General features: G+C 36.3%; 1 protein-coding gene across 8 annotated transcripts in view; it reads left to right on the forward strand.

Annotated features, from left to right (window-relative positions):
* LOC127845503 (SOSS complex subunit B1-like) overlaps nucleotides 1-24,441 on the forward strand; it is a 70,196-nt gene extending 45,755 nt beyond the window's left edge. For 2 of the 8 annotated variants that reach the window (XM_052376488.1, XM_052376483.1), the window contains exons 2-7: nucleotides 10,446-10,546; nucleotides 13,010-13,148; nucleotides 16,245-16,316; nucleotides 18,818-18,896; nucleotides 20,662-20,797; nucleotides 22,616-24,441. In XM_052376488.1, coding sequence (XP_052232448.1) covers nucleotides 10,459-10,546; nucleotides 13,010-13,148; nucleotides 16,245-16,316; nucleotides 18,818-18,896; nucleotides 20,662-20,797; nucleotides 22,616-22,776 — 675 coding nt within the window. In that variant the 5' untranslated portion in view covers nucleotides 10,446-10,458 and the 3' untranslated portion in view covers nucleotides 22,777-24,441. Of the gene's footprint in view, nucleotides 1-3,591; nucleotides 3,663-5,294; nucleotides 5,500-7,730; nucleotides 7,780-10,445; nucleotides 10,547-13,009; nucleotides 13,149-16,244; nucleotides 16,317-18,817; nucleotides 18,897-20,661; nucleotides 20,798-22,615 lie in introns of those variants that run through there. The other 6 variants (XM_052376484.1, XM_052376485.1, XM_052376481.1 and 3 more) reach the window with 6 other exon arrangements.
* Nucleotides 24,442-26,056: the final 1,615 nt, after the last annotated feature.

The following is a 26,056-nucleotide window of genomic DNA, read 5'->3' on the forward strand; positions in this document are numbered from 1 at the left end:
CTGCAAAAACGGAAATTAGCTCAAATTCAAGACAACCTATGAAATGTTTACTTGGCGGGGGGAGCATGAGGGGCGGGGGGGGGGGGGGGGGGGGGGGGGCAAAAAAAAGTGTCAGCTAGGTAATTATTTTTATGTTAATAAATTGGTATCATGTAGATAGCAGTTTATGCATTTTCCTCGTTCGGAGTGTTAAATTGTTTGAAAGTTTTGAAAGTTGTATGAAGCTTTCAACATAATATGCCTTTTATTAATCTGAAATAATAACTACCGGTAAGTACCAGCTTGGCATTAAACTTATCCAATGTCGATAATTTTTAATATATATCTAGCATTAAAACACCTTAGCTTTCAAGAGTGAGCAACTTTCATTCAACGATTTTCACAGATGTGCATCTTTGATTAAATGATACAGGTAAGGTAACTAAACGCAACAAAATTGAAAGGGAACTATATTAAAGGGGCCTTTTCACAGATTTTGGCATGTATTGGAGTATGCCATTAAATGCTTTATATTGATAAATGTAAACATTGGATCTAAAAAGCCCCAGTAAAAAAAAAACAAGAATAACATTAAGAAAGAAAAAAACACACCCTCAACTGGGCTCGAACCACTGACCCCTGGAGTAAAAGTCTATCGCTTAGACCACTCGGCCATCCGTGCTCATACAATGAGTGATGTTTTTATAATTTATATTAGCAATCTTCGTAGTTTCACAAAATATATCTACAACAACAGAAGTCACCAAATTATTCAATCGTTTTGCATGCAACCCGTTATAATTTTCAGGTTTTTTAATCGCCAAAAGATATATATAATGGATATTTTAGAGCATGGTACATGTTCAGTATTACTGTTCCCTCACAAATAGCATAACTACAACGAATATTTGCAAATCTGAAACATTTTTTTAAATTTATTAAATTTACCAAAACGTAAAATGGCCCCTTTAACACGCTCGAATCATTTCATTGCAGCGAAGGTAAAACTGTATATGATTGCGCCCAAATTACGAAATATTATAATTATTTCCGAATGTTTGTGTTTCTGTTTTGTTGTCTGCTTCTGTTGCTGTTGCAAGCGTCTCTAGGTAGTTCCGCGTGTCTGTTCTTATGCTTCGCTTGACGTTCCTTTGCTCTTGTGCTGCTGCTGTTGACACTTGTTATGTTTTCTCTTCTTTATTTAACTTTCTATATCGTCTCTGCTAATATCCACTTATTGTGGGTGTACGACTAGGGGCCCAGTACTTCTTGGCATGTTGAGGTCACTGCTTCTTTCACTTTCTACCACTTCTGCTCTATTGATTCTTCCTTAAGAAGCTCATCTATGACGGGAACTTGTTGGAGAGTGTGACCTTTAACTCGTGTTGCTTCCTGGTGTCTTTCAGCGTAGCGGTGTTGTAACGCTTCCGTTGGCTGAACCGCCTGTCCAATTCTTCTTAAGCGCAATTTTAATAGGGCTACAAGGAAATGAAGCCACGTCTGCTCTTCGCTTGCCGTGTACATCCTGAAGCGAATGCACAGGTGGTCGATCTGGTGACACCCAAAGTGCCTTGTGCAAACTTCTGTGGTGGAAAAAAACTTCCTCCTATGACCAGGTTACTTTTAGCGCAAATGTCAGCAAATCTCTTACCGTTGTCATTCGTATCATCTAGCCCTTACTTCCCTTACTTCCCCAAGAACTCCTCCTTTCCTCAATTGTACGTCGCCTATCAACCGTTTTAAATGAACACACAAGTTATCATACCTTATGACTTATAATTTCAACAATGTAATATGTATTATGCATGGAAATGAATATCTTGGATTGTGTAAGTTTGTATCTATGTAAGATATTTCTAGTAATCAATGGTGTTATATTTGGGAATGTGTGTTTACACTTATATTTGAGTTTCTTATGTGCATGGTAAACTTACAAAACAATACAAATCAGGAACACGTTTATGTTTTTAGTAGCTGTTGCGTGATGTGATTTATATGTTGATGATGATTTATTATAATTGTTGTTGATGCTATAATAGGAGTAAAAAGAAAAAAAGGTATATTGTTTTCATCCTATCGTTGTTACACGGACGTGAGAACGCAAGCACATGCAAATTTAATGAAATTGGTTATGCCTACAGTTTTATCAACACAGTCAAATATATCAAGATTATAAATATATACAATAAAAAAGTAAAAAGGTCAATTAAACTAAATTCAATGCATCGAATACCAATCTGTTCTGCTCCGAATTTTCGTTATTATTATGATTATTGCATACATAAAGCTGTTTCAAAAATAATGAGTTGATTTTGCATTTTATAACTATGAGGAATAAACCACCTGGTAAAAAGATTCAATTAATAATGTATTGTTTTCCATGTTAAAATGTCCATGTCCCTGATTTCAAATACATATTAAGAACATATTGTTCAATTCTTTATCAAGTTCAACATCCAATTATGCTGTAGCGACTTTTGTGATTTCCTATAAATAATCATCAACGATCGTGAAACCTTTGCACACTCCGTTTTCCTTCTCTAGGCAAATTGGATGCGCTAAAATATGCGTTAACCCTATATGTATTTCGTTGCGATCGATTGGTCATTGTCGGCCCGGGTACTACTTACATGTACCCCGGGTACTCTTAAGTATACTTACATGTACCCCGAGTACGGTAAATATACTTAAACTTTAGTGGCTGTGTGTCTGTTCGTGCGTGCGTGTGGGTGTGCGCGCACGTGTGTGAGCTTGTGCGTGTGCTTGTGTGTATTTGTAAGTTTAGGAGGTCCATCCGCGCCTGCCGCTACATTATATGTAGACCCGGAATGTGTCCCTGCACTCCTACCCAATTTACTTGCGAAAGTTGGGACAAGTTTTGAATTACTGCTGCTATTACCAGCTATTTGATTTTTACTAAAATATTTCAATTTTGATGTGGTCTTGTGTTGTGGGTTGGGAGGAGGAGGGGGGGGGGGGAGAGACAGAGTACCCTGGGATTGAACCCGAGTCGCTTATGTAAGAAACGGATGTACCAACCAATGCGCTAACCGGACAGCTGTGTTTATTGGCAGAACTTAAAGCCACGTTTGATACCAACCCTTTGCATATTGCGCTACAAGCAGCGTTTAAGATAAGATTACACTTATTCAAATTTCAATCGGGTCCCATTATAAAACGGCCAATTTTAAGAGAATTTTTCTTGCTTTTCCTATACATCAAATATTGTAAGTCTTATATCATTTTTAAAATGAATTTGTTCTCTTTAAATAATTGTAATTGTAAAATATCTTCTCGCCACCTGTACGATATCCAATCTGCACTGAATGCAGACATCAATAGAAAAAATTGTTTCGGAAGCCTTATTTTAGCAAAAGCCCCCTACAACAGAAACCCCACCCCCCCCCCCCACCAAAAAAATAAATAAAAATAAAATAAAAAGTAAATCTTTTTGTTAGCTTCCAATAAAAGCCATAATAAATACTCCAGGCATGTATAGGATATACCACAGTGGGCATATCTAATATTGTTGATTGGATTTAATTCAAGAAGAGAGCATGAACCCTTCAGAAATAGACACTACCACGGAGGGATAATCAATGATGTAGTGGAATGTAACCTTTTATACACATCTCCCTGTTGTGTTTCAATCCATCATTTCCATGTACATATTTAGGCTATGATACAGTTCGTTGCCCTGTTCCGACGGGATTTTGACATCGACAGGTCAAATTGTATCAAAACATTCAATGATAAAGAATGTTTATGCTGGGATATGTCGACCAATTACTTGCCTAAATTATCACAAAAGATTTACATGAAGTTCAAAGTATTTTTTCTCATATTTATTGATGTTTACATCGCACTATGTTGCCCTGTTCCGGTGCCTCTTTTCAGTTCCGACGGCTCACCGTTATTTTTACTAACCCTTAAAAATCACTAAAAGAGGTACATTAGGGGAATGCAAAACGTCTTAATATACTGCAGAAATAATATTTGCACAACTATTGGGGAACTGGCACCATGTTTAGTTACAAAATTAAAGACAGCGTTATAAAAGGCTATCACCAATTTAAAATAAGGCCTCCAATGCATACCGAGTTAAATGTGGACTTAGAATATACAAATTTGCACGATGAAAATGCAGCATTAGTGTGGATTCCACCTATTGAGGACTTTCCTCCAGAAATGAGACAGAATGTAACAGACCAAAGTCGTTTCTTAAGATTGTGTGACATTGCAGGATTGCCCATAGGCCATGTGCCAAGAGGACTAGCTGGTGCATTCAGAAAAATCATTGAATTGGAAGGTAAAATCACCGCTTTAGCCACTGGAGAGCCCTGCCCTAGCTTTGCACCCTGGCAAGCCCCAGAAGCAACAGGTGTGGGTGTGGTCATTCCATGTGACTACATCATCACCTGTGCAGAGAATGACTTTAATATCATCTCTGATGCCATAGATAGAGAGAGAGAGAAAGAGAGCTTCCGGGAACTGCATTTACATGGAGTCCTGCAGTCTGACCCACTGCTAGAAAGCCTAAATTTTCCCATGTTCCTGTTGAAAAAAAAAGAATAAATTTAATAAAAGAGAAACAGAAAATGATTAAAAAAAGCATGGTGATATCGGATGTTAATGCCTGCTTACAGTTAATATTTATTGTTTGGGCCATACTAGGAGTCTATATCAACATATATACCGCCATGTGTTGGAAATATTTTAATAATCTCTTTCATATCAAAATATGGACAGACAGACAGACGAACATAGATAGGTTACTGAAATATTACTGGAGTCTGAGCAACTGACAATACAACAAAACAAGAGTTGTAAATTGATCATAAATTGTAAAATTGCAGGAATTTGCTAATTGCCCCTAAGGACACCCATCACTCAATTAAACGTCAAATCCACCGGAACTGGTCAAAAGTTATCCATTTATTTTTGTTATAATTTCATTCAGAGAACATATATTGATTAACATCATATTTTTAACATATGTTGTCTGTACCTGTGCAATAACTTCTGCACTATAAAATTTTACCTGCCATGCCTAAGAAAAATTTGACATGAAACTCATTATTCAAAACGCCATTTTCCCGATTCTCCACCAAGTAAAAACAAGTAAACCTGCCATAAAGTATGTTGGGATTTTGTTACCTAGGATAAAGATTTCATCGATCATGTACTGCTTGTTCAACAATGGCACGTGTGCGAATAAAACTAAACCACTTTCGATTTGTGGCCGCCGCTATTTATCGGAAAAACATTCGGACTCCATCGGAACCGGTGAAACGTCGGAACAGGGCAACGAACTGTAGAATACAAATAAATAAGGCCGCTATGTAATTTTTATTTGCATTTTATATAACCGTTTGGTAATATATTTTACACTTTGATAACATATAAGATAAACATCTATCATATTAGCAATGCAATAGTTGAGAATATCACTGACTACATTTACTAGAATATGTATACTCCGGTCTCCGGATAATTGACAATTCGGATAAACAGACTACTGTACGTATCAAACCTCATTTAAAACTCGGGTCTAAAATCCTCTGAATTAATTGCTTCCCAGATGAGCTAATCTGAGCACAAAGTATTCGTTGTTTTTTGCGGGCTTCTGTTACATTTTTAACCACTTCTCCATCGTAAGATTTTAACAAAACTACACATGAATTATTGACTTACTTTCTTTCGAAGTAGTTAAAATTGTTGAGGTCCATTGCAAAATAAAGTGCCAGGAGCAAAAATATACAAATTGTTTAAAATAATTCAATAACAGTCTTGGACTTTGCGAGCTCGACTGTCAACCAAGTGGATCAATTTTTGCGTTGGTCAAGAGAAAATTCCCAGCAAGTAGCCTGATCAGTCAAGTGATTTTTTCATTAATGAACTAAGCAACATGTCCGAATTACCTGCACATTTAGGCTTATTCAACAGTGCATCGTTTTGTCTCCCTTGAGCACTAATTGAGTAATTGCTTTTTATCAAACAGTGTTGTACAGTTCGTTGCCCTGTTCCGATGTTTCACCGGTTCCGATGGAGTCCGAATGTTTTTCCGATAAATAGCGGCGGCCACAAATCGAAAGTGGTTTAGTTTTATTCGCACATGTGCCATTGTTGAACAAGCAGTACATGATCGATGAAATCTTTATCCTAGGTAACAAAATCCCAACATACTTTATGGCAGGTTTACTTGTTTTTACTTGGTGGAGAATCGGGAAAATGGCGTTTTGAATAATGAGTTTCATGTCAAATTTTTCTTAGGCATGGCAGGTAAAATTTTATAGTGCAGAAGTTATTGCGCAGGTACAGACAACATATGTTAAAAATATGATATTAATCAATATATGTTCTCTGAATGAAATTATAACAAAAATAAATGGATAACTTTTGACCAATTCTGGTGGATTTGACGTTTAATTGAGTGATGGGTGTCCTTAGGGGCAATTAGCAAATTCCTGCAATTTTACAATTTATGATCAATTTACCACTCATGTTTTGTTGTATTGTCAGTTGCTCAGACTCCAGTAATATTTCAGTAACCTATCTATGTTCGTCTGTCTCACTCTGTCTGTCCATATTTTGATATGAAAGAGATTATTAAAATATTTCCAACACATGGCGGTATATATGTTGATATAGACTCCTAGTATGGCCCAAACAATAAATATTAACTGTAAGCAGGCATTAACATCCGATATCACCATGCTTTTTTAAATCATTTTCTGTTTCTCTTTTATTAAATTTATTCTTTTTTTTTCAACAGGAACATAGGAAAATTTAGGCTTTCTAGCAGTGGGTCAGACTGCAGGACTCCATGAAAATGTAAATGCAGTTCCCGGAAGCTCTCTTTCTCTCTCTCTCTATCTATGGCATCAGAGATGATATTAAAGTCATTCTCTGCACAGGTGATGATGTAGTCACATGGAATGACCACACCCACACCTGTTGCTTCTGGGGCTTGCCAGGGTGCAAAGCTAGGGCAGGGCTCTTCAGTGGCTAAAGCGGTGATTTTACCCTCCAATTCAATGATTTTTCTGAATGCACCAGCTAGTCCTCTTGGCACATGGCCTATGGGCAATCCTGCAATGTCACACAATCTTAAGAAACGACTTTGGTCTGTTACATTCTGTCTCATTTCTGGAGGAAAGTCCTCAATAGGTGGAATCCACACTAATGCTGCATTTTCATCATGCAAATTTGTATATTCTAAGTCCACATTTAACTCGGTATGCATTGGAGGCCTTATTTTAAATTGGTGATAGCCTTTTATAACGCTGTCTTTAATTTTGTAACTAAACATGGTGCCAGTTCCCCAATAGTTGTGCAAATATTATTTCTGCAGTATATTAAGACGTTTTGCATTCCCCTAATGTACCTCTTTTAGTGATTTTTAAGGGTTAGTAAAAATAACGGTGAGCCGTCGGAACTGAAAAGAGGCACCGGAACAGGGCAACATAGTGCGATGTAAACATCAATAAATATGAGAAAAAATACTTTGAACTTCATGTAAATCTTTTGTGATAATTTAGGCAAGTAATTGGTCAACATATCCCAGCATAAACATTCTTTATCATTGAATGTTTTGATACAATTTGACCTGTCGATGTCAAAATCCCGTCGGAACAGGGCAACGAACTGTAGGTCAGGATTTCACGAGACTCTTTAACTTAATTTTATTACTTGGTGGAGAACTCATGGCGATAAATGTGTTTTAATGTATTATTTGCCTTGTTTTCAAGACGCAAAGTGCAAATATAAACTGCCATATGAGGAAAACAGTGGATGAAGGTAGAAACTAAACATATGATTATGAAATCAGATGTGAACTGTGATTTAAAACAGAAGCAAGTGTTTATTTTGTAAAAAAAAAATAAAAATATTTGGAAATGTACCATAATTATTTCTTTATATCAGGCTAGTTAAACATGAATCACACCAGTGAGATTTCTAAGGTGGTAGCCTGACCAGGCTAGTGCGGAAAACACATTTATGCAAAGACTGCATAAACCTCTTAAACCACAGTGGTCAGGGTTTAATATTTGGTGTGTAACATCATCTAGTGGTTCTCTACAAAGTTATTTCAAATCATGCCTCTGGGTTTAAAACTGGCCAGACCCCACACTCAGTCTCCACAGTTGACAGATCACATGATTTATATGGACGTATATTGCGTTTTTACGCAATATAAAGATGGTACTGCAAAATTGTAAAATTTAAGGGGATACTTTTCAAAATCAAGGAAATAATACATCCAGTACAGTTAATGATCAACTATATGTGTTTAATTTTGTTTAAGCGTCTACCTCAATTCAAATCAGTTACTGTACATTGCTAAGGAAAGTAAATGTGTTTGAACTACTGCACACAGTTTGCTGCTACTCCTGAAATATGTTTAATAGTTACCGTAATTACTCTATGTTTTCTGACACTTTAAGTTTTCGGACACCCCCTTTTTTAGCAAAAATAATTATTTTTCGTGACTTAATTTTCGGACACACGAGTTTTCGTCCATAATTAACGTCTCTAAGATTTCGGACAGTATATTTTACAGCACTATTTTACCAAATTTTGGTCCTGTTATTGTTATCTAATGACACTTCGATCGTGGGGTTTTACAACCAGATTAACATCTTAAAACATGGGAGGTGCATGCCTGAGGGCATCAGACTATTGCATTTGCGTTATTGGGTAAATAACCTTGTAAACCGGTATTAAACAATCGTTTCGCCCGGTAGCATAAGCGTTATGAAAATTACTAGGGGTAGTGCCAATTAACAGTTCAATTATCTACCGCAATGGTACTAGTAAAATAACTGTGACAAATAGTAAACGCTTCAAAGTGTGATTCACCCTTTTGCAAGTTTTAAGAACAATGAAAGGTGTTAGACAACAACTATCGGAAATGAACAAACAAAGAAATCATGGTTTTCTGTTTTTATTGGGTTAATTACAGGTTCATACTAGCGAGTATCGGTACATCACATGCTCATCTTTGAACTCGTTGATCAAAGAACAACCTTGTAGTTACTTTCTGTTAAATAAATTAAGCATTTACAATTATTCAAAATGCAGTGCAAAGATATATAACTGTAATTTATACTATACGGCTTGGTATTTTACAAGCGCGTGCTTTTACCGGTAGTCGTTGATACAATTTACGCTATTTTCGGACACTTCAATTTTCGACTCTAAGTTTTTCGGACACCTGTATTTTGTAAATATTTTTCGTTTCTAAGTTTTCGGACACGAAAAAAATTAATTAATTTTAAGTGTCCGAAAACATAGAGTAATTACGGTAATAATTACACTTTGCTTAAGTATATTTTATAATAATACAACTAAAAAAAGCAAGAAAATACTGTCCCTGATTAGCTTGTGCAGACTCCACAGGCTTCCTCATTTCTTTGTTGCCTATTTTTAATACTGTTAAAGTGACATATTTTCCTTCATTTCAATAAAAAAATATTACAGATCCATTTTGATTGTTCTGTTGGCCAGCATTTATTTGACCGGCCTTACCATTAAAAGATATTCCTTGTAAGATAACACTAACCTAAAATCGTGACCAATTGGCCAAAAAGATTCCAATAGGAAAATAAATGTGCGAGAAAATGTTTAATTTTGTGTATGCCCACTTTTGGAATTTTTTAAGCTAGATAAGGTCAGAATGGTTGATTGTGTCAGTGTGGGAGTCAGAGCTTTTCCAGAATATAACTTAAATTAACTTTGTCATTCATAGTTCAATTTTCAAGTTACTTCTCACAAATGTTCACCATTATAAAACAACTGTCGCGTGTTACTGAGGCATCTCCCTACCTCAGCAGTCAAGGTCACACTCAGAGGTCAAATGTCTAATATTGCCATAAAACAGCTTGTTCAGACTTTAACTTCACCTTTCATCATATACTTTTTAACTAATTAAATTAAAATCTTAACCACCTAGAAAAGGTGTGTCAGCCCTTGGTCAAAAGTGAAGTTTACACGAAAGGCAAAAGGTCATTAGCAGGGTTCAGCGTGTTAAATAATTAAGAGCACAAGTGACAGTGATCTCTACATGTTTCAGACAGGCATCAGGCTAGTTTCAGAATGTGTGATCCCATTTTCTGTATTGATGGGTAATATATACAGCTTTAACATTGGAAAAGATGAGTCACATATATTATTGTATAAAAGGCATAATGCATGTGTGTAAAGTGTCGTCCCAGCTTAGCCTGTGAAGTCTGCACATGCCTATCTGGGACAAACTCTTTCATCTTTTGTGGAATTGTTTGTTTAAAGGAAGTTTCTTCTAAACCCAAATCCAGTTTACTGGGAAAGTGTCGTTCCTGATTGGCATGTGCAGACTGCACTGGCTAATTTAGGGAGACACTTTACGCACATGCATTAAGCCCCATTTTTGCAGAGCATAGTATTTATTTGTTCATTTAAATTCTCTGTGTCTTCTACATTTTCAGGAAAGAAGAAATCATGTCTGAAGGAGTGCCCTATGCCTATATCAAGGATCTGAAACCAGCACAGAAGAATTTAAATGTTATCTTCATTGTTCTAGAAGTTGGTACGTAGCAAATAATTTTTATTAGCTCGGCTGTTTTCGGAGAAAACCCGAGCTTTTGTCATAGCCAGGTCGTCGTCTGCTGTCCGCCGTAGACGTCGTGCTTAAACCTTAACATTGGCCATAACTTTTTAAATATTGAAGATAGCAACTTGATGTTTGGCATGCATGTGTATATTTGGCATGCATGTGTATCTCATGGAGCTGTACATTTTGAGTGGTAAAATTTCAAGGTGAACATCATCCTTCAAGGTCTAGGGTCGAAAAAACAAAGTCAAGGGAAGTAATAAGCTTTAAATGGACAAAGTTATCTGACATGCCCACGTATATATTTTTGTTAAATAAATCAAAGCGGCGCAGTAGGCGGCATTGTGTTTTTGACAAACACATTGGGGTAAACGGTCAACCTCAAGGTCATCCGTCAAGGTTTACTTTAAAAAATACACATTTAAGGGAAGTTATTTAAAGGAAAATAATTATTCAATATTGAACATAACCACTTTATATATTTGGCATGAATGTGTGTCTCATGGAACTGCACATTTTGAGTGGTGAATCTACAGTCACGGTAGTGGCTTTTAATTATTTGCAACTAAAAATAGAGATTTGTTAGAGACAATTATTTTCAAGGGAAGTATTTTTTATATAATTATAAATCTCATATTATATATTTCCTTACCAAGAATTGAAGTTCTTTTCACAGTTACTGAACAGATTTATTATTTTGATTATTTATAACTCAAATGATTGATTTGTCAAAGTTTTTTTTTTAAATGATCTAATTATCATTTCTTTCATGTACTTAGTTGTTAATAGTAGTGTTCATTACATACCTGTGGACTTATTTCCATAGATACATGATTAACTCTGGCTATGATCTCTTTGATAAACCACAGGCCTTGGTTGTCAGTGATGTCTGACTTGGTCATGTTTGACTGGGATTGGACAAAATCCAAGGAAAGTAATAAGCTTTAAAGGGAGATGATTTCTATACCTGCCAAATGATAAAAAGAAATTTTATTTCAAAGTGGCGCAGTAGGGAGCATTGTGTTTCTGACGAACACATCTCTTGTTGGGTCACTAGGTCAAAGGTCAAGGTCACTGTGACCTCTAAAAAAACAAAAACAACATTTCTGACAAGCTTTTGCAGCCGAGCGTGGCACCCGTTCTGCGGTGCTCTTGTTTAAGATTTAAGACAAGATTTCATACCGGTACTTAGCATTTTTTAGCATTTTTCCGCTATATAAACTGAGTACCGTAGGTTTCCTCGTATAGCGCGCAGTGTTTTACCTCCAAAATGTCTGGCTGTCATTGTATGTGTGTGTCCCAAAACTTTAACCAAAACTTTAACCGTCGTTAAAGTTTGGTCATAACTTTTTGAATATTGAAGATAGCAACTTGATATTTTGCATGCATGTGTATCTCATTAAGCTGCACATTTTGAGTAGTGAAAGGTCAAGGTCATCCTTCAAGGTCAAAAGTCAAAAAATACAATCCAAGGGAAGTAATAAGCTTTAAAAGGGAGATAATTTGTAAACCTGCCAAATGATATATTGAAATTTTATTTCAAAGCTACGCAATAGGGGGCATTGTGTTTCTGACAAACACATCTCTTGTTTACATATTTCATATGTGGAGTTTTTACACAAAACTAAAGACACATTTGTCATGTGGACAATAAAAAAATAGATGTAATCCTTCCTTTATTGCTGGTACTTGCACTTATTGAATAAGGAAATTAACACAGGAGCTGATTCAGCAGTTTTAATTATTTGTATCTGTTTGAAAAGTGACAAATTTATATTACATGTAATAATACTATCAAATACTCTAATATAACAAGAAAATGATTTTGCTTAATGTTTGAAACAGACTTGCAGTACAAGTCATAAAATAAACATGGTTTAGTGTAGTTGTGCTATGGTCTTATGATGCAAAGATACATAATTCAATATACAAGAAATGATGCATGCTTGACTGGCAATGACCTTGTACACTGCAATGACCTTGTACACTGCACTGACCTTGTACACGTCAATGACCTTGTTCGCTGCAATGACTTTGTACATGTCAATGACCTTGAACACTGCAATGACCTTGTACACTGCAATGACCTTGTACACTGCAATGACCTTTTACACTGCAATGACCTTGTACACGTCAATGACCTTGTTCGCTGCAATGACTTTGTACATGTCAATGACCTTGAACACTGCAATGACCTTGTACACTGCAATGACCATGTACATGGCAATTACCTTGTACACATCAATGACCTTGTACACTGCAATGACCTTTTACACTACAATGACCTTGTGCACTGCAATGACCTTGTACAAGGCAATTACCTTTTGCACTGCAATTTCCTTATACACAGTAATCTATGGAAATGACCTTGAACATGACATTGACCTTGTACACGGCAATGACCTTGAACCCGGCATTGACATTTTAAACTCACTGCAGGTCCGGCCACCAGGACCAAGGACAACCACACGGTTCGCTCCTGTAGAGTGGCCGACAAGACGGGCAGCATCAACATCTCCATCTGGGATGATATTGGGGAACTAGTGATGTCTGGAGACATCTGCAGACTTGTGAAAGGGTGAGCACATGTACTGGATCATATATTTTACTTCATATTGTTTAGACCTAGTCTCGATGTCTGGGTAGGGATGTATGAAAAATGCAAAACCATTTAAGGAAGTGCTTTTAAAGGGGCCTTTTCACAGATTTTGGAAAGTATTGAAGCTTGTCATAAAATGCTTTATATTGATAAATTTAAGCATTGGACCATAAAATCTTCAGTAAAAAAACAAGAATACAATTAAAAAAAGGAAAAAAAAAGTAACCCTCAACTGGGCTCGAACCACTGACCCTTGGAGTCCTGAAGTAAAAAGTCTCCCGCTAAGACCACTCCACTAAGACAAAACTTTAACGTTGGCCATAACTTTTGCATTACTGGAGATGGTAACTTGATATTTGGCATGCATGTGTATCTCATGAAGCTGCACATTTTGAGTGGTGGAAGTTCAAGGTCATCCTTCAAGGTCAAAGGTAAAAAAATACAAAAGAATTACAAAGCGGCTTTATAATGAGCTGCACATTTTGAGTGGTGGAAGTTCAAGGTCAAGGTCATCCTTCAAGGTCAAAGGTAAAAAAATAAAAAAAAATTTTCAAAGCGACTTTCTCATGAAGCTAAACATTTTGAGTGGTGGAAGTTTAAGGTCAAGGTCATCCTTCAAGGTCAAAGGTATTTTTTTAATTTATTTCAAAGCGGCGTTATAGGGGGCATTGTGTTTCTGACGAACACGTCCCTTTTTCAGTTATATAAGCAATCCTTTTAGTTTCCGAAAATGTAACGACAACAACAGAACTTTCCAAATTCTTCAATCATTTCGCGTTGCAACGCTTTATAATTTTCAGGTTTTCAAATCTTCAAAAGATGCATATAATGGATATTTTAGTGCATGGGAAATGTTCAGTATTACTATTTCCTCACGAATATTATAACTAAAACGAAAATTTGTGAATGTTTAATAACTTTTTTTATGCCCCCCCTTAGAAGAAGAGGGGTTACCGGGTATATTGTTTTGCACGTCGGTCGGTCGGTCTGTCAGTCCGTCCACTAGATGGTTTCCGGATGATAACTCGAGAACGATTAGGCCTAGGATCATGAAACTTCATAGGTACATTGATCATGACTGGCAGATGACCCCTATTGATTTTCAGGTCACTAGGTCAAAGGTCAAGGTCACAGTGACTCGAAATAGTAAAATGGTGTCCGGATGATGACTCAAGAATGCTTAGGCGTTGGATCATGAAACTTCATAGGTACATTGATCATGACTAGCAGATGACCCCTATTGATTTTTAGGTCACTAGGTCAAAGGTCAAGGTCACAGTGACTCGAAATAGTAAAATGGTTCCCGGATGATAACTCAAGAATGCTTACACATAGGATCATGAAACTTCATAGGTACATTGATCATGACTGGCAGATGACCCCTATTCAGTGATTTTTTTTGCCCAAAATTACAGCCGATATTTGGCTGCTTCCCAATTGCAAAAAAAGACGTTTTTTCCAAAAAAATTGATTAAAATTTCCAAAAAAAAGACTAAATTTTCCCAATAAAGCCAATAAGATTACAATGTAATTTAGCAATAATTTCGAACGAGTGCCGATTGAGCTTGTCGAGTCGTCGCCAAACGACGACAACTGACTTACGCATTGTTCGTGAATTTAGCCGAATACAATTTTACGTTGCTATCCACATCTCTGTCTATATTGCGGAGGATACCGATGATAGTCGATGTATCCCGATTGTAAACGCCTGTTTTTACACACGTCCAAGATGGCAGCAAGCAGATGAGAAATTTTATATTATAAATAAATAAATTATTTTAACTCCATTTAATACATCATTGACATAGCAAGACCACTAAAGCGTTATTTTTTAAATATTTGTTAATATTTTCACCATATGATATTAAATTATAAAAAAATACTGAGTTAAATTCTTACTGTTGAAGAGGTTATGATTAAATGGTATATTTAAGAATCTAAATACATTATTGCAAGTTCAATATGCATATGGAAGGATATTAACTTAAAACTGTCTTCATTGTAAGAACACATTAAATAAGCACTTTATAATATAAAAATGCTGTCAAACATTCTTTAATAATTTTAATTCTGTTCTTATCATATTTTTAATGTTTCCCAATTTCATGGTTTATCACGTTATTTTTCCCAATTTCATGGGTATCGCGCTAATTTTCCCAATCCAAATGGCACAGGCTGTAATGAAAAATAGCAAAAAAAAATCACTGCTATTTATTTTCAGGTTACTAGGTCAAAGGTCAAGGTCACAGTGACTCAAAACAGTAAAATGGTTTACGGATGATAACTCAAGAATAATTAGGCCTAGGATCATGAAACTTCATAGGTACATTGATCATGACTGGCAGATGACTCCTATTGATATTCAGGTCACTAGGTCAAAGGTCAAGGTCACAGTGACAAAAACATATTCACACAATAGCTGCCACTACAACTGACAGCCCATATGGGGGGCATGCATGTTTTACAAACAGCCCTTGTTTAATTTGTCAATTTACCACAACATGAAAAGGCCCCTTTAATTTATTTAAATTTATGTGACTCCTTCATGGTAAGGTTTACTGTACTAACACAAGTATTAAAAATATAATTTGTGTGAGGTGCAGTAACAAAAAGGGCCTTTGAAAATCAGATTCAAAGGTGAATATCTGATTAATACGACTGTGTTAATATTTGGGTTATTGAAAGTTTTATCTGTTAGTTATCTATCTGGAAGTGACTGTCATCCTGTTGTAACTTTATTGTACAAATTGATAGTAATTAATAAAAGTGCATGATTTGCATTATCATTTGATTTGTAGACTTTATTGAATATATATTTTTTTAGCCTTGCTCTTTGAAAAGAGGGTTTAATGCATGTGCGTAAAGTGTTGTTCCAGATTAGCCTTTGCAGTCTTCACAGGCTAATCAGGGAGGACACTTTCTGCCAAAACTGGAAATTTGCTAAGAAGAGATTTTCTTAAAGCAGAAAATATCATAAAAGCGGAAAGTGTTGTCCCAAATTAGCCTGTGCAGTCATTATGCATATGCATTAAACTCCTTTTTCACAGAGCATGGCTCATTTTATTCAATTTTCAGATACACTAATATCTTCAAGAACTGCCTAACATTGTATGCAGGGAAAAATGGGGGCATCACAAAAATTGGAGAGTAAGTGAAAATTGTCGTAACAAGAGTTAAATGATAACTGGCATATTTTATTAAACAGTTATAAAATAGTTGCTATATAAATGAAATATCATTGGAATTAGAATGAACATTTTCAGGTACCTAATTAGCCGTGTCTGTTATAAGGCTTATAAGACTTTGCTAATTAACTGACCCTTTCACTAGTGAAACCATGCTGTATCATTGTTAAATTACCGTTTTTTTGAGACATTATGTAGGTTTTGTATGCTGTACCGTATGCACCTTACGTTTTCTGTGACCTCATGAATTTCTGTATAATCTTTTCTAAGACCTCATGCAGGTTCTGTATGCTCTTTTCTGTGAACATGTGCAGGTTCTGTATGCTCTTTTCTGTGAACATGTGCAGGTTCTGTATGCCCTTTTCTGTGACCTCATGCAGGTTCTGTATGCTGTTTTCTGTTACCTCATGCAGGTTCTGTATGCTGTTTTCTGTTACCTCATGCAGGTTCTGTATGCTGTTTTCTGTTACCTCATGCAGGTTCTGTATGCTGTTTTCTGTGACCTCATGCAGGTTCTGTATGCTCTTTTCTGTGAACATGTGCAGGTTCTGTATGCTGTTTTCTGTTACCTCATGCAGGTTCTGTATGCTGTTTTCTGTGACCTCATGCAGGTTCTGTATGCTGTTTTCTGTGACCTCATGCAGGTTCTGTATATTGTTTTCTGTGACCTCATGCAGGTTCTGTATATTGTTTTCTGTTACCTCATGCAGGTTCTGTATATTGTTTTCTATTACCTTATGCTGGTTCTGTATGCTGTTTTCTGTGACCTCATGCAGGTTCTGTATATTGTTTTCTGTGACCTCATGCAGGTTCTGTATATTGTTTTCTGTGACCTCATGCAGGTTCTGTATATTGTTTTCTGTGACCTCATGCAGGTTCTGTATATTGTTTTCTGTGACCTCATGCAGGTTCTGTATATTGTTTTCTGTGACCTCATGCTGGTTCTGTATGCTGTTTTCTGTTACCTCATGCAGGTTCTGTATGTTGTTTTCTGTTACCTCATGCAGGTTCTGTATATTGTTTTCTATTACCTTATGCTGGTTCTGTATGCTGTTTTCTGTGACCTCATGCAGGTTTTGTATGCTCTTTTCTGTTACCTCATGCAGGTCCTGTATGCTCTGTTCTGTTACCTCATGCAGGTTCTACGTGCTCTTTTCTGTGACCTCATGCAGGTTTTGTTTTCTGTGATCTAGTAAAGGTTTTGTTTTCTGTGACCTTATGCAGGTTTTGTATATGTTCCCGGTAGGGTTGCATATAGCAGTTGAACTGTCTGTCAGTCTGTGCGTCAGTCCGAAAACATTAACATTGGTCATAGCTTTTGCAATATAGAAGATAGCAACTTGATATTTGGCATGCATGTGAATCTCATGGAGCTGCACATTTTGAGTGGTGAAAGATAGGTTATCCTTCAAGGTCAAAGGTGAAATATATGGCTTCAAAGCGGCGCAGAATAGGGCATTGTTTGTTTGTGACCTAACGTAGGTTTTGTTTTCTGTGACCTTATGCAAGTTTTGTATGCTGTTTTTTGGGACCTTATGCATATTATGTTTGCTGGTAACAGTTTTCTGTACTGCAGGTTCTGTTTTCTGTGACCACATATAGGATCCGTTCGAAATTCTGTTTTCTGTGACTTTATGCAATTTTTGTATGGTCTATTCTGTTACCTTATGCAGGTTCTGTATGCAGTTTAATTTGAACTTCTGCATGTTCTCTATGCTCTTTATTGTGACCTCATTCAATTTTGTATAGTCTTTTCTGTGACCATATGAAGCCTCTTTATGTTGTGATTTTATGCAGGCTTTTATATGGTGAACTTATGCAGGTTTTTCTGTGCATTTTTGTATGCAGGTTTCTGTGACCTTATGCAGGTTCTGGTTTCTTTGAAGGAATTAAGGTTCTGTATATAGTTTTCTGTTACCTTGAGCACTTTCTATACACTCTTTTTTTGTGACCTTATGCAGGTTCTGTATGCTGTGACCTTATGGAGGTTCTGATTTCTGTGATCTCATACATGTTCTGTTTTCTGTGACCTTATGCAGGTTCTGTTTTCTGTGATCTCATACATGTTCTGTTTTCTGTGAACTTATGCATGTTCTGTATGCTGTTTTCTGTAACCTCATGCTGGTTCTGTATGCTGTTTTCTGTGACTGTATGCAGGTTCTGTTTTCTGTGACCTTCTGCTGGTTCTGTATGCTGTTACCTTATGCAGGTTCTGTAAGCTGTTTCTGTGACCTTATGCAGGTTCTGTTTTCTGTTACCTTCTGCTGGTTCTGTATGCTGTTTTCTGTGACTTTATGCAGATTCTGTTTTCTGTGATCTCATACATGTGCTGTTTTCTGTGACCTTATGCAGGTTCTGTTTTCTGTGACCTTATGCCAGTTCCGTTTGCTGTTGTCTGTGATCTCATACAGGTTCTTTTTTCTGTTACCTTATGCAGGTTCTGTTTTGTGTGACCCAATTTAGGTTCTGTATGCTGTTTTCGGAGCTGCCTAACATGAGTGAACCCAATCCAGAGTATGCCAACATGGGAAAAAATAAGGAGGTAACATAGCAGAAATAGCAACCAACCTATATTTTATTAACTGGCTGTTTTCTCTAGCAGTTTGTCAATTTAATCATGACAGTGTTATCTTAAATCTTCTAAATCTGTAAGTTATAATCAAGTTACCATTGTACAGGCACGGTTTTTATCCGGCTGCCATGAAATGGCCCAACGGACTATAAAGTTGTCCTGGTCCTTGTGTGTGTGTGTTTATGTATGTGTGTATGTGGTTGGGCATTTATTTTCTGGCCCATTATTTTGTCATGTTTTATGGGATTTTTAAGTAATTTTGCAAAAAGGAACATCATATCAAGACAGCTTGTGGCGGGTAGATTATGTAGCTGGTTTCAAGGTCAATCTGACTGCTTACTGATATTCCTAATGTGTATATAGTGTAAGTTCCATAACATTATTCTTCATTGTGGGATTTATGAATAAATTGGCACAAATCATCATATCAGGATACATGTTGGCTGCAACAAAAATGTCACTCCCTTAAAATCCTATGAAAATTATATTTTAAAAAGATACCTTTACTTCTGATATTTTCCTATATTCTACAAAAAAAATCTATATGTTTTTCCTCATTTTGTCATTTAAGTGTCCACAAATTTATTCAAGAACAACATATCAAGAATTTTTTTATCAATATTGTTGTATTTTGTATTTAGATATACATATAATAAAAGTTCATCTTCCTTTCCATCCCATAACTTTGTCCTGCCTTTTTTACATAAATGTGCTCAAATTATTAATTAGATCATTTTCTGGCCATTAATTTGTCATTCTTTTTGTGGTTTTGAAATAAATTTCCACAAAATGGCACAAATGACTATCAAAATAATCAAGACATTATTTTGTGTTTAAAACCATGTTTCTTGCTTAAAGTTCAAGTTCAGACAGTTGGAGTTTTTGTGTATTCCTAATATGTCTATAGTGAAAGTATGTATTTCCTTCCGACCCATAAGTATGTTGTGAATTATGTCATTGGAAAGAACTTGGCACAAATTACAAATTTTTGGTAGCATAACAATGACTGCTGGCTTATATGTCAATGTTGAAATTGTGCATGGTCCTTAACTGTAAATAGGTCTAGTAGATGTTCATGAGATTTTTAGTCATAGTTGTTGGTAGTGCATTTTCAATGTTATTCATCACTTTAAGACATGTATGCATCAGCTGAAGTGCTAAACTAAAGGTAAATGCCAAATCTTGAAAATGGCTTTTTGTAATTGCAACAGTTACAAAGTACTGGTATATGTATCTTATGTCTGTCACACAACAACTGTTTCTCTGTCCAGTGACATAAAAACGGGGGCAACTTTGTCCTTTGGACACATTTCTATTTCAATACGCACAGATTTTTCTCAACTTGAATTCATGCTTATTAAAGACTATGAAAGAATCAAAATAATAATGTGACCATATAAATGTGTACTTGCATGTTTAGTATAGTTATACTTTAAAAACGTTCCGACTGGTTCTGTATGACTGAAATTGCAGTGATGTTACTTAAAACTGTACATTACATTTTTAGCAGTCAAAAAGGTTACTAAGTAAATAACAGTTTCAAATGAACTTAAGTAATTAAAATATCATTCATATGTTATAGTCAGTTATGTGTAGGCAAGCAAGTATTTTGCAATTCAACACTGTTACTTGTTGACTTTTGATATTGAAGAAAACTGTAAACACCTCAAAATACAGTTATACAATTCATCCAGCTCCTTTGTAATGGTGTAGTGTTCTTTTTTTCCTTTTGCAGCCCCTTCAGGATCAAAGGAAGTCCCCAACAGAGGTAGATGGGGGTGGGGCCCCTGCTGTCATGTCACAGCTCAACAATCCAGGGGGCCGGGGATCACCACCTGTGAGACCAAACTCAGGGCAGACCAGACCTATGGGTATGTAGTATTGGGGTCACCACCTGTGAGACCGAACTCAGGGCAGGCCAGACCTATGGGTATGTAGTATGGGGATTACCACCTGTGATAGCAAACTAAGGGCAGGCCAGACCTATGGGTATGTAGTATGTGGTTCACCACATGTGAGACTGAACTCAGGGCAGGCCAGACCTATGAGTATGTAGGATGGGGGTCACCACCTGTGGGGAAGAACTTAGGGAAGGCCTGACATATGAGTAAGTAATATGGGGGTCACCACCTGCAGGGCCGAACTCAGAGCAGGCCTGACCTATGGGTAAATAGTATGGGGGTCACCACCTCAGAGACCAAACTCGTGACAGGCCAGACCTATGGATATGTAGTAAAGGGGGCACCACCTGTGAGACGTAACTCAGGGCAGGCCAGACCTATGGGTATGTAGTATGGGGGGCACCACCTGTGAGACGTAACTCAGGGCAGGCCAGACCTATGGGTATGTAGTATGGGGGGCACCACCTGTGAGACGTAACTCAGGGCAGGCCAGACCTATGGGTATGTAGTATGGGGGTCACCACCTGTGGGGCCGAACTCAGGGCAGGCCAGACCTAAGGGTAAGTAGCACAATGTAGTCATTTGGACCAGCATATGCTAAGTAGTTAAAGGCAACTAGCACCTATAGTTTTTGAGATATTTAAATGCCATTTCAATGCCATTTTGTTTTGTTGATTTCAAAGTTAAAAACAGCTCAGATCTTTGTTCTTGATTCTAGATTGATGGTGAAGACTGTGCTATTCAGTATTGACAGCATCAACTACAGAATGCAAAAAAGGCACTGACATTTTTATGCCTCCCTTCGAAGAAGAGGGGGTATATTGTTTTGAATATGTTGGTCAGTCAATCCGTCAACCAGATGGTTTCTTGATCATAACTCAAGAACACTTAGGCCTAGGATCATGAAACTTAAGAGGTACATTGATCATGAATGGCAGATGACCCCTATTGATTTTCAGGTCACTAGATCAAAGGTCAAGGTCACAGTGACTCGAAATAGTAAAATGGTTTCCGGATGTTTACTCATAAATGCTTAGGCCTAGGACATGAAACTTCATAGGTACATTGATCATGACTGGCAGATGACCCCTATTGATTTTCTGGTCACTAGGTCAAAGGTCAAGGTCACAGTGACTCAAAATAGTAAAATGGTCTCGGATGATAACTCAAGAATGCTTATGCCTAGGATCATGAAACTTCATAGGTACATTGATCATGACTGGCAGATGAACCCTATTGATTTTCAGGTCACTAGGTCAAGGTCACAGCGACTCAAAACAGTCAAATGGTTTCCGGATGATAGCTCAACAATGCTCACGCCTAGGATCATGAAACTTCATAGGTACATTGATCATGACTGGCAGATGACCCCTATTGATTTTCAGGTCACTAGGTCAAAGGTCACATTGACTAGAAACAGTAAAATGGTGTCCGAATGATAACTCAAGAATGCTTATGCCTAGGATCATGAAACTTCATAGGGTCACTGTGACTCGAAATAGTAAAATGGTTTACGGATGATAACTCAAGAATGGTTACGCCTAGGATCATGAAACTAAATAGGTACATTGATCATGACTGGCAGATGACCCATATTGATTTTCAGGTCACTAGGTCAAAGGTCAAGGTCACAGTGACAAAAAACGTATTCACACAATAGCTGCCACTACAACTGACAGCCCATATGGGGGGCATGCATGTTTAACAAACAGCTCTTGTTTATAAATTAATAAATTTTGAAGAATTTGGGAAATCATTTGATGCCATTTTTAATGTATCCTTTTTCAGGCAATGGACAGAATTTCAACCAGAATCGCCAGCCCCGCGCACAGGGCAATCAAGGGCCAAGAAACTACGCCCCTCACAGAGCTCAACAGCAGTTCCCAGGCAATAACCCTCAAAGTCGCATGCAGGCCCAAGGTCAAGGGTCACAAAGAGGTCGCAAATAGTGGCATTCAATTGAAGTTACATCTTAGACAAGGTGTAATGAGGTAATGCTATTTTAAGTTTTAAGAAGCAAACAAAGGTCAAGCCGTTGAGACTATCAAAGCGTTATACATAGCAAGGACTATCAACTACATTGTAATTAGCTGATGCCTGTCTGTATAAAGAAACCTGAGTACCAGACCTTGTGTGCATGTGGGATCTTAACAGGGTGTAGATACTTACTCAAAGCCAGGAGGAGACTTACCTGGTGCTTATTTAACCTGAAGGGACTTTACAGTGCGGTTTCAATCAACATAGTTTGGAAAGTGCTCTGTTATTTATCGCCAACAAAATGTTGTTTTTGCATATCATGTGTTCATTGAATATGAACTGGGAATTGAGATGCTTCACTGACCACCATTCCTGGACTTTTCTGTGCAAACATCATGCACACAAATGTGACAACAACTGTGTGTTGCTTACTCCAGAGGTGAAAGTGATTAAAATTGTAAGCCTCAACAGGGTTGAATGTCATGTAACAGGTTTGCAAACTCTTGACAGTTTTCAAGAGAATACAGATTCTAACGCTTGACTTAGCAGACATGATGTGCATGCAGTGTCACATCAATGTTGTTTCAGATATAAACAAAGATCTATCAATGAACAAAGATTGGAAACATCAATTCAAGTGTGTCAGGCAGGAGATCTTGTATCCTGTCACAGCCATCTGTTATGTTGCATTATCTTTGGCATGTAAGCTTTTTCAAATCAACATAGTTTTATTAGACAGCATAATAGAAGTAAAGTGGAGTATCAAACAGAGTTTCAATATTTATTGCAGCTTTAAAGAATAAATATGATTAATAAATCATTTTAAGGGAACATGATATACAAAAATCAGTAAACTGAAATGAACTTAGTGATTGTATCTTAAATTAATCAGGCAATGTTCCCTGTATTTCCCAAACATTTTCATTTAGATATTAAATTTTATAAATAAAGTCTAAAATGTAATACAGAATGTACAGCATTAAAAAAACAACAAATTAATGATTTTACCTTTACTTATTACGGATAATCAATTAAATCAAGACAACGATCTTGAATAAACATCTACTGTATGATAGAGGCATGAATGATTTCTGTTCATGGGAGATGATGTTCCAAGTGTAGATTAAACACATTAATAAGTACATGTATATCTGGGAATCCATATGTCTGTACATGTGTAGATAAGATTATCAAGATAAAATAATTATCTTGATACATATGATACACATCACCTACTCATAACATTCCAAATGATAAACAAGACGTAATTTATGCTTAGTTTTATAATCCCAAAACAATGTACATGTATATGAAACTTTTTTTTTCAATCACTTAATAACAAATAAAATATTTACACTTAAAAACCTGTCATCTCAGAAAAAAAATTCCAATAACGAGATTCATTATTAAGGGATCGAAAATCGGGTTTATCACGTGACTGAAATCTCAGGGGGCTGTGAGAATTGATGTGAACTCAAGATAATATGAATCTTGATTTATTGATAGATCTTTGATTTAAATGATATAATGTTTTGCCAGAGATGATTGTGCATCCAGAGCAACATCAATGGTATTTACGATTTAAATGATTTCATCATGTTTTGTCATCTTAATAAAATTGTGATCAGGAAAACATATATTGTGTTTGTTTTTCTGTATTAAACTGGAATCAACCAATCAACGAAATTAGATTGATAAATAAGTACTGGTAGATAGATAAATAATACGAGACTATATGATTGTGACCATTGATAGCACATGATATCAAAAGTAATCAACCATATATTGTGTTTATTATGCCACTTGTTCTGATTTTTTTTATTTTATGCCCCCGGTAGGGTGGCATTTAGCAGTTATACAAATAAACTGTCCGGCAGTCAGTCAGTCTGTCCGTCCGAAAACTTTAACATTGCCCATAAATTTTGCAATATTGAAGATAGCAACTTGATAAATTGGCATGCATGTGTATCTCATGGAGCTGCACATTTTGAGTGGTGAAAGGTCAAGGTCTTCCTTCAAAGTCAAAGGTCAAATATATGGCGTCTGTTTGTCAGTCTGAATACTTAACATTTGCATAACTTTTGCAATATTTAAGATAGCAATTTGATACTTTGCATGCATGTGTATCTCATGGAGCTACACATTTTGAGTGGTTATAGGTCAAGGTCAAAGATATGGCTTCAAAGCGGCGCAGTAGATGGCATTGTTTTTCTGACAAACACATCTCTTGTTTATTTTATTTTATTAGTAACATAATTACAGAAACATGTTTTTATGCCCGATAGGGTGGCATATAGCAGTTGAACTGTCCCTCAGTCTGTCCGCAAACTTTAACATATGCCCATAACTTTTGCAATATTGAAGATAGCAACTTGATATATGGCATGCATGTGTATCTCATGGAGCTTCAAATTTTGAGTGCTGAAAGGTCAAGGTAATCCTTCAAAGTCAAATATATAGCTTCAAAGCAGCACAGTAGGGGGCATTGTGTTTCTGACAAACACATCTCTTTTTTTTTTAAACAGACCCTAACAAGTAAAGTAAAACAAACCGCAAATATGGAGCGATTTACAGTACAGCACAATATGCAAATGAGACAGCCTGATGATGGCAACATGGATCGATGTGTGTTAACATTTCACACACTCAATAGTTGTAGTCAATATCATGAATAATAACAGATTCTATTAATAAACAAAAAATCTGAGGGAGATAATATAATACGTCGTCAGATTTAACATAACAAACATAAAATTACATCATTTTTATCTCTTCACACACGCAGACAGCAGTCATTTTCATAAGAGTGAAATGTAAACATTCTACAAAACACTAAATATGCATTCATGTGGATTCTAAATTATCAAAATTGGTGAAATTCTTAACAAGCGAGTCCTTGATTGACTTTCCATCATGAAAGGATGTGATCAATTTTGACATTTTGGTGAATACTCTCGAGAACATTGGAATTTTAAATATGCCGAAAGCAAACATTCAGGTTGTCAATAGTTGACATAGATGTATTGCTATAGTTGTGAGATATTAATTAATGCAAGCAACATCGTTTACAATCTTATTTTGTATAATAACATATGCCATTTAAAAAAAAACAGCTCAAAAATGATTGTCACTTGTAAGTATCACAATACATTATTGTGGATTTTAAAATAACAGGTGGATTTTTAAATTATGTTTTTTAAATTTAAACTAGTTTTTGTTCACAGTTCATTGTTAGAGGGCACTTGTTAAAAC

The sequence above is a fragment of the Dreissena polymorpha genome, chromosome 9 (genome assembly GCF_020536995.1).
Source record: "Dreissena polymorpha isolate Duluth1 chromosome 9, UMN_Dpol_1.0, whole genome shotgun sequence".
In the NCBI taxonomy this organism is placed as follows: Eukaryota; Metazoa; Mollusca; class Bivalvia; order Myida; family Dreissenidae; genus Dreissena; species Dreissena polymorpha.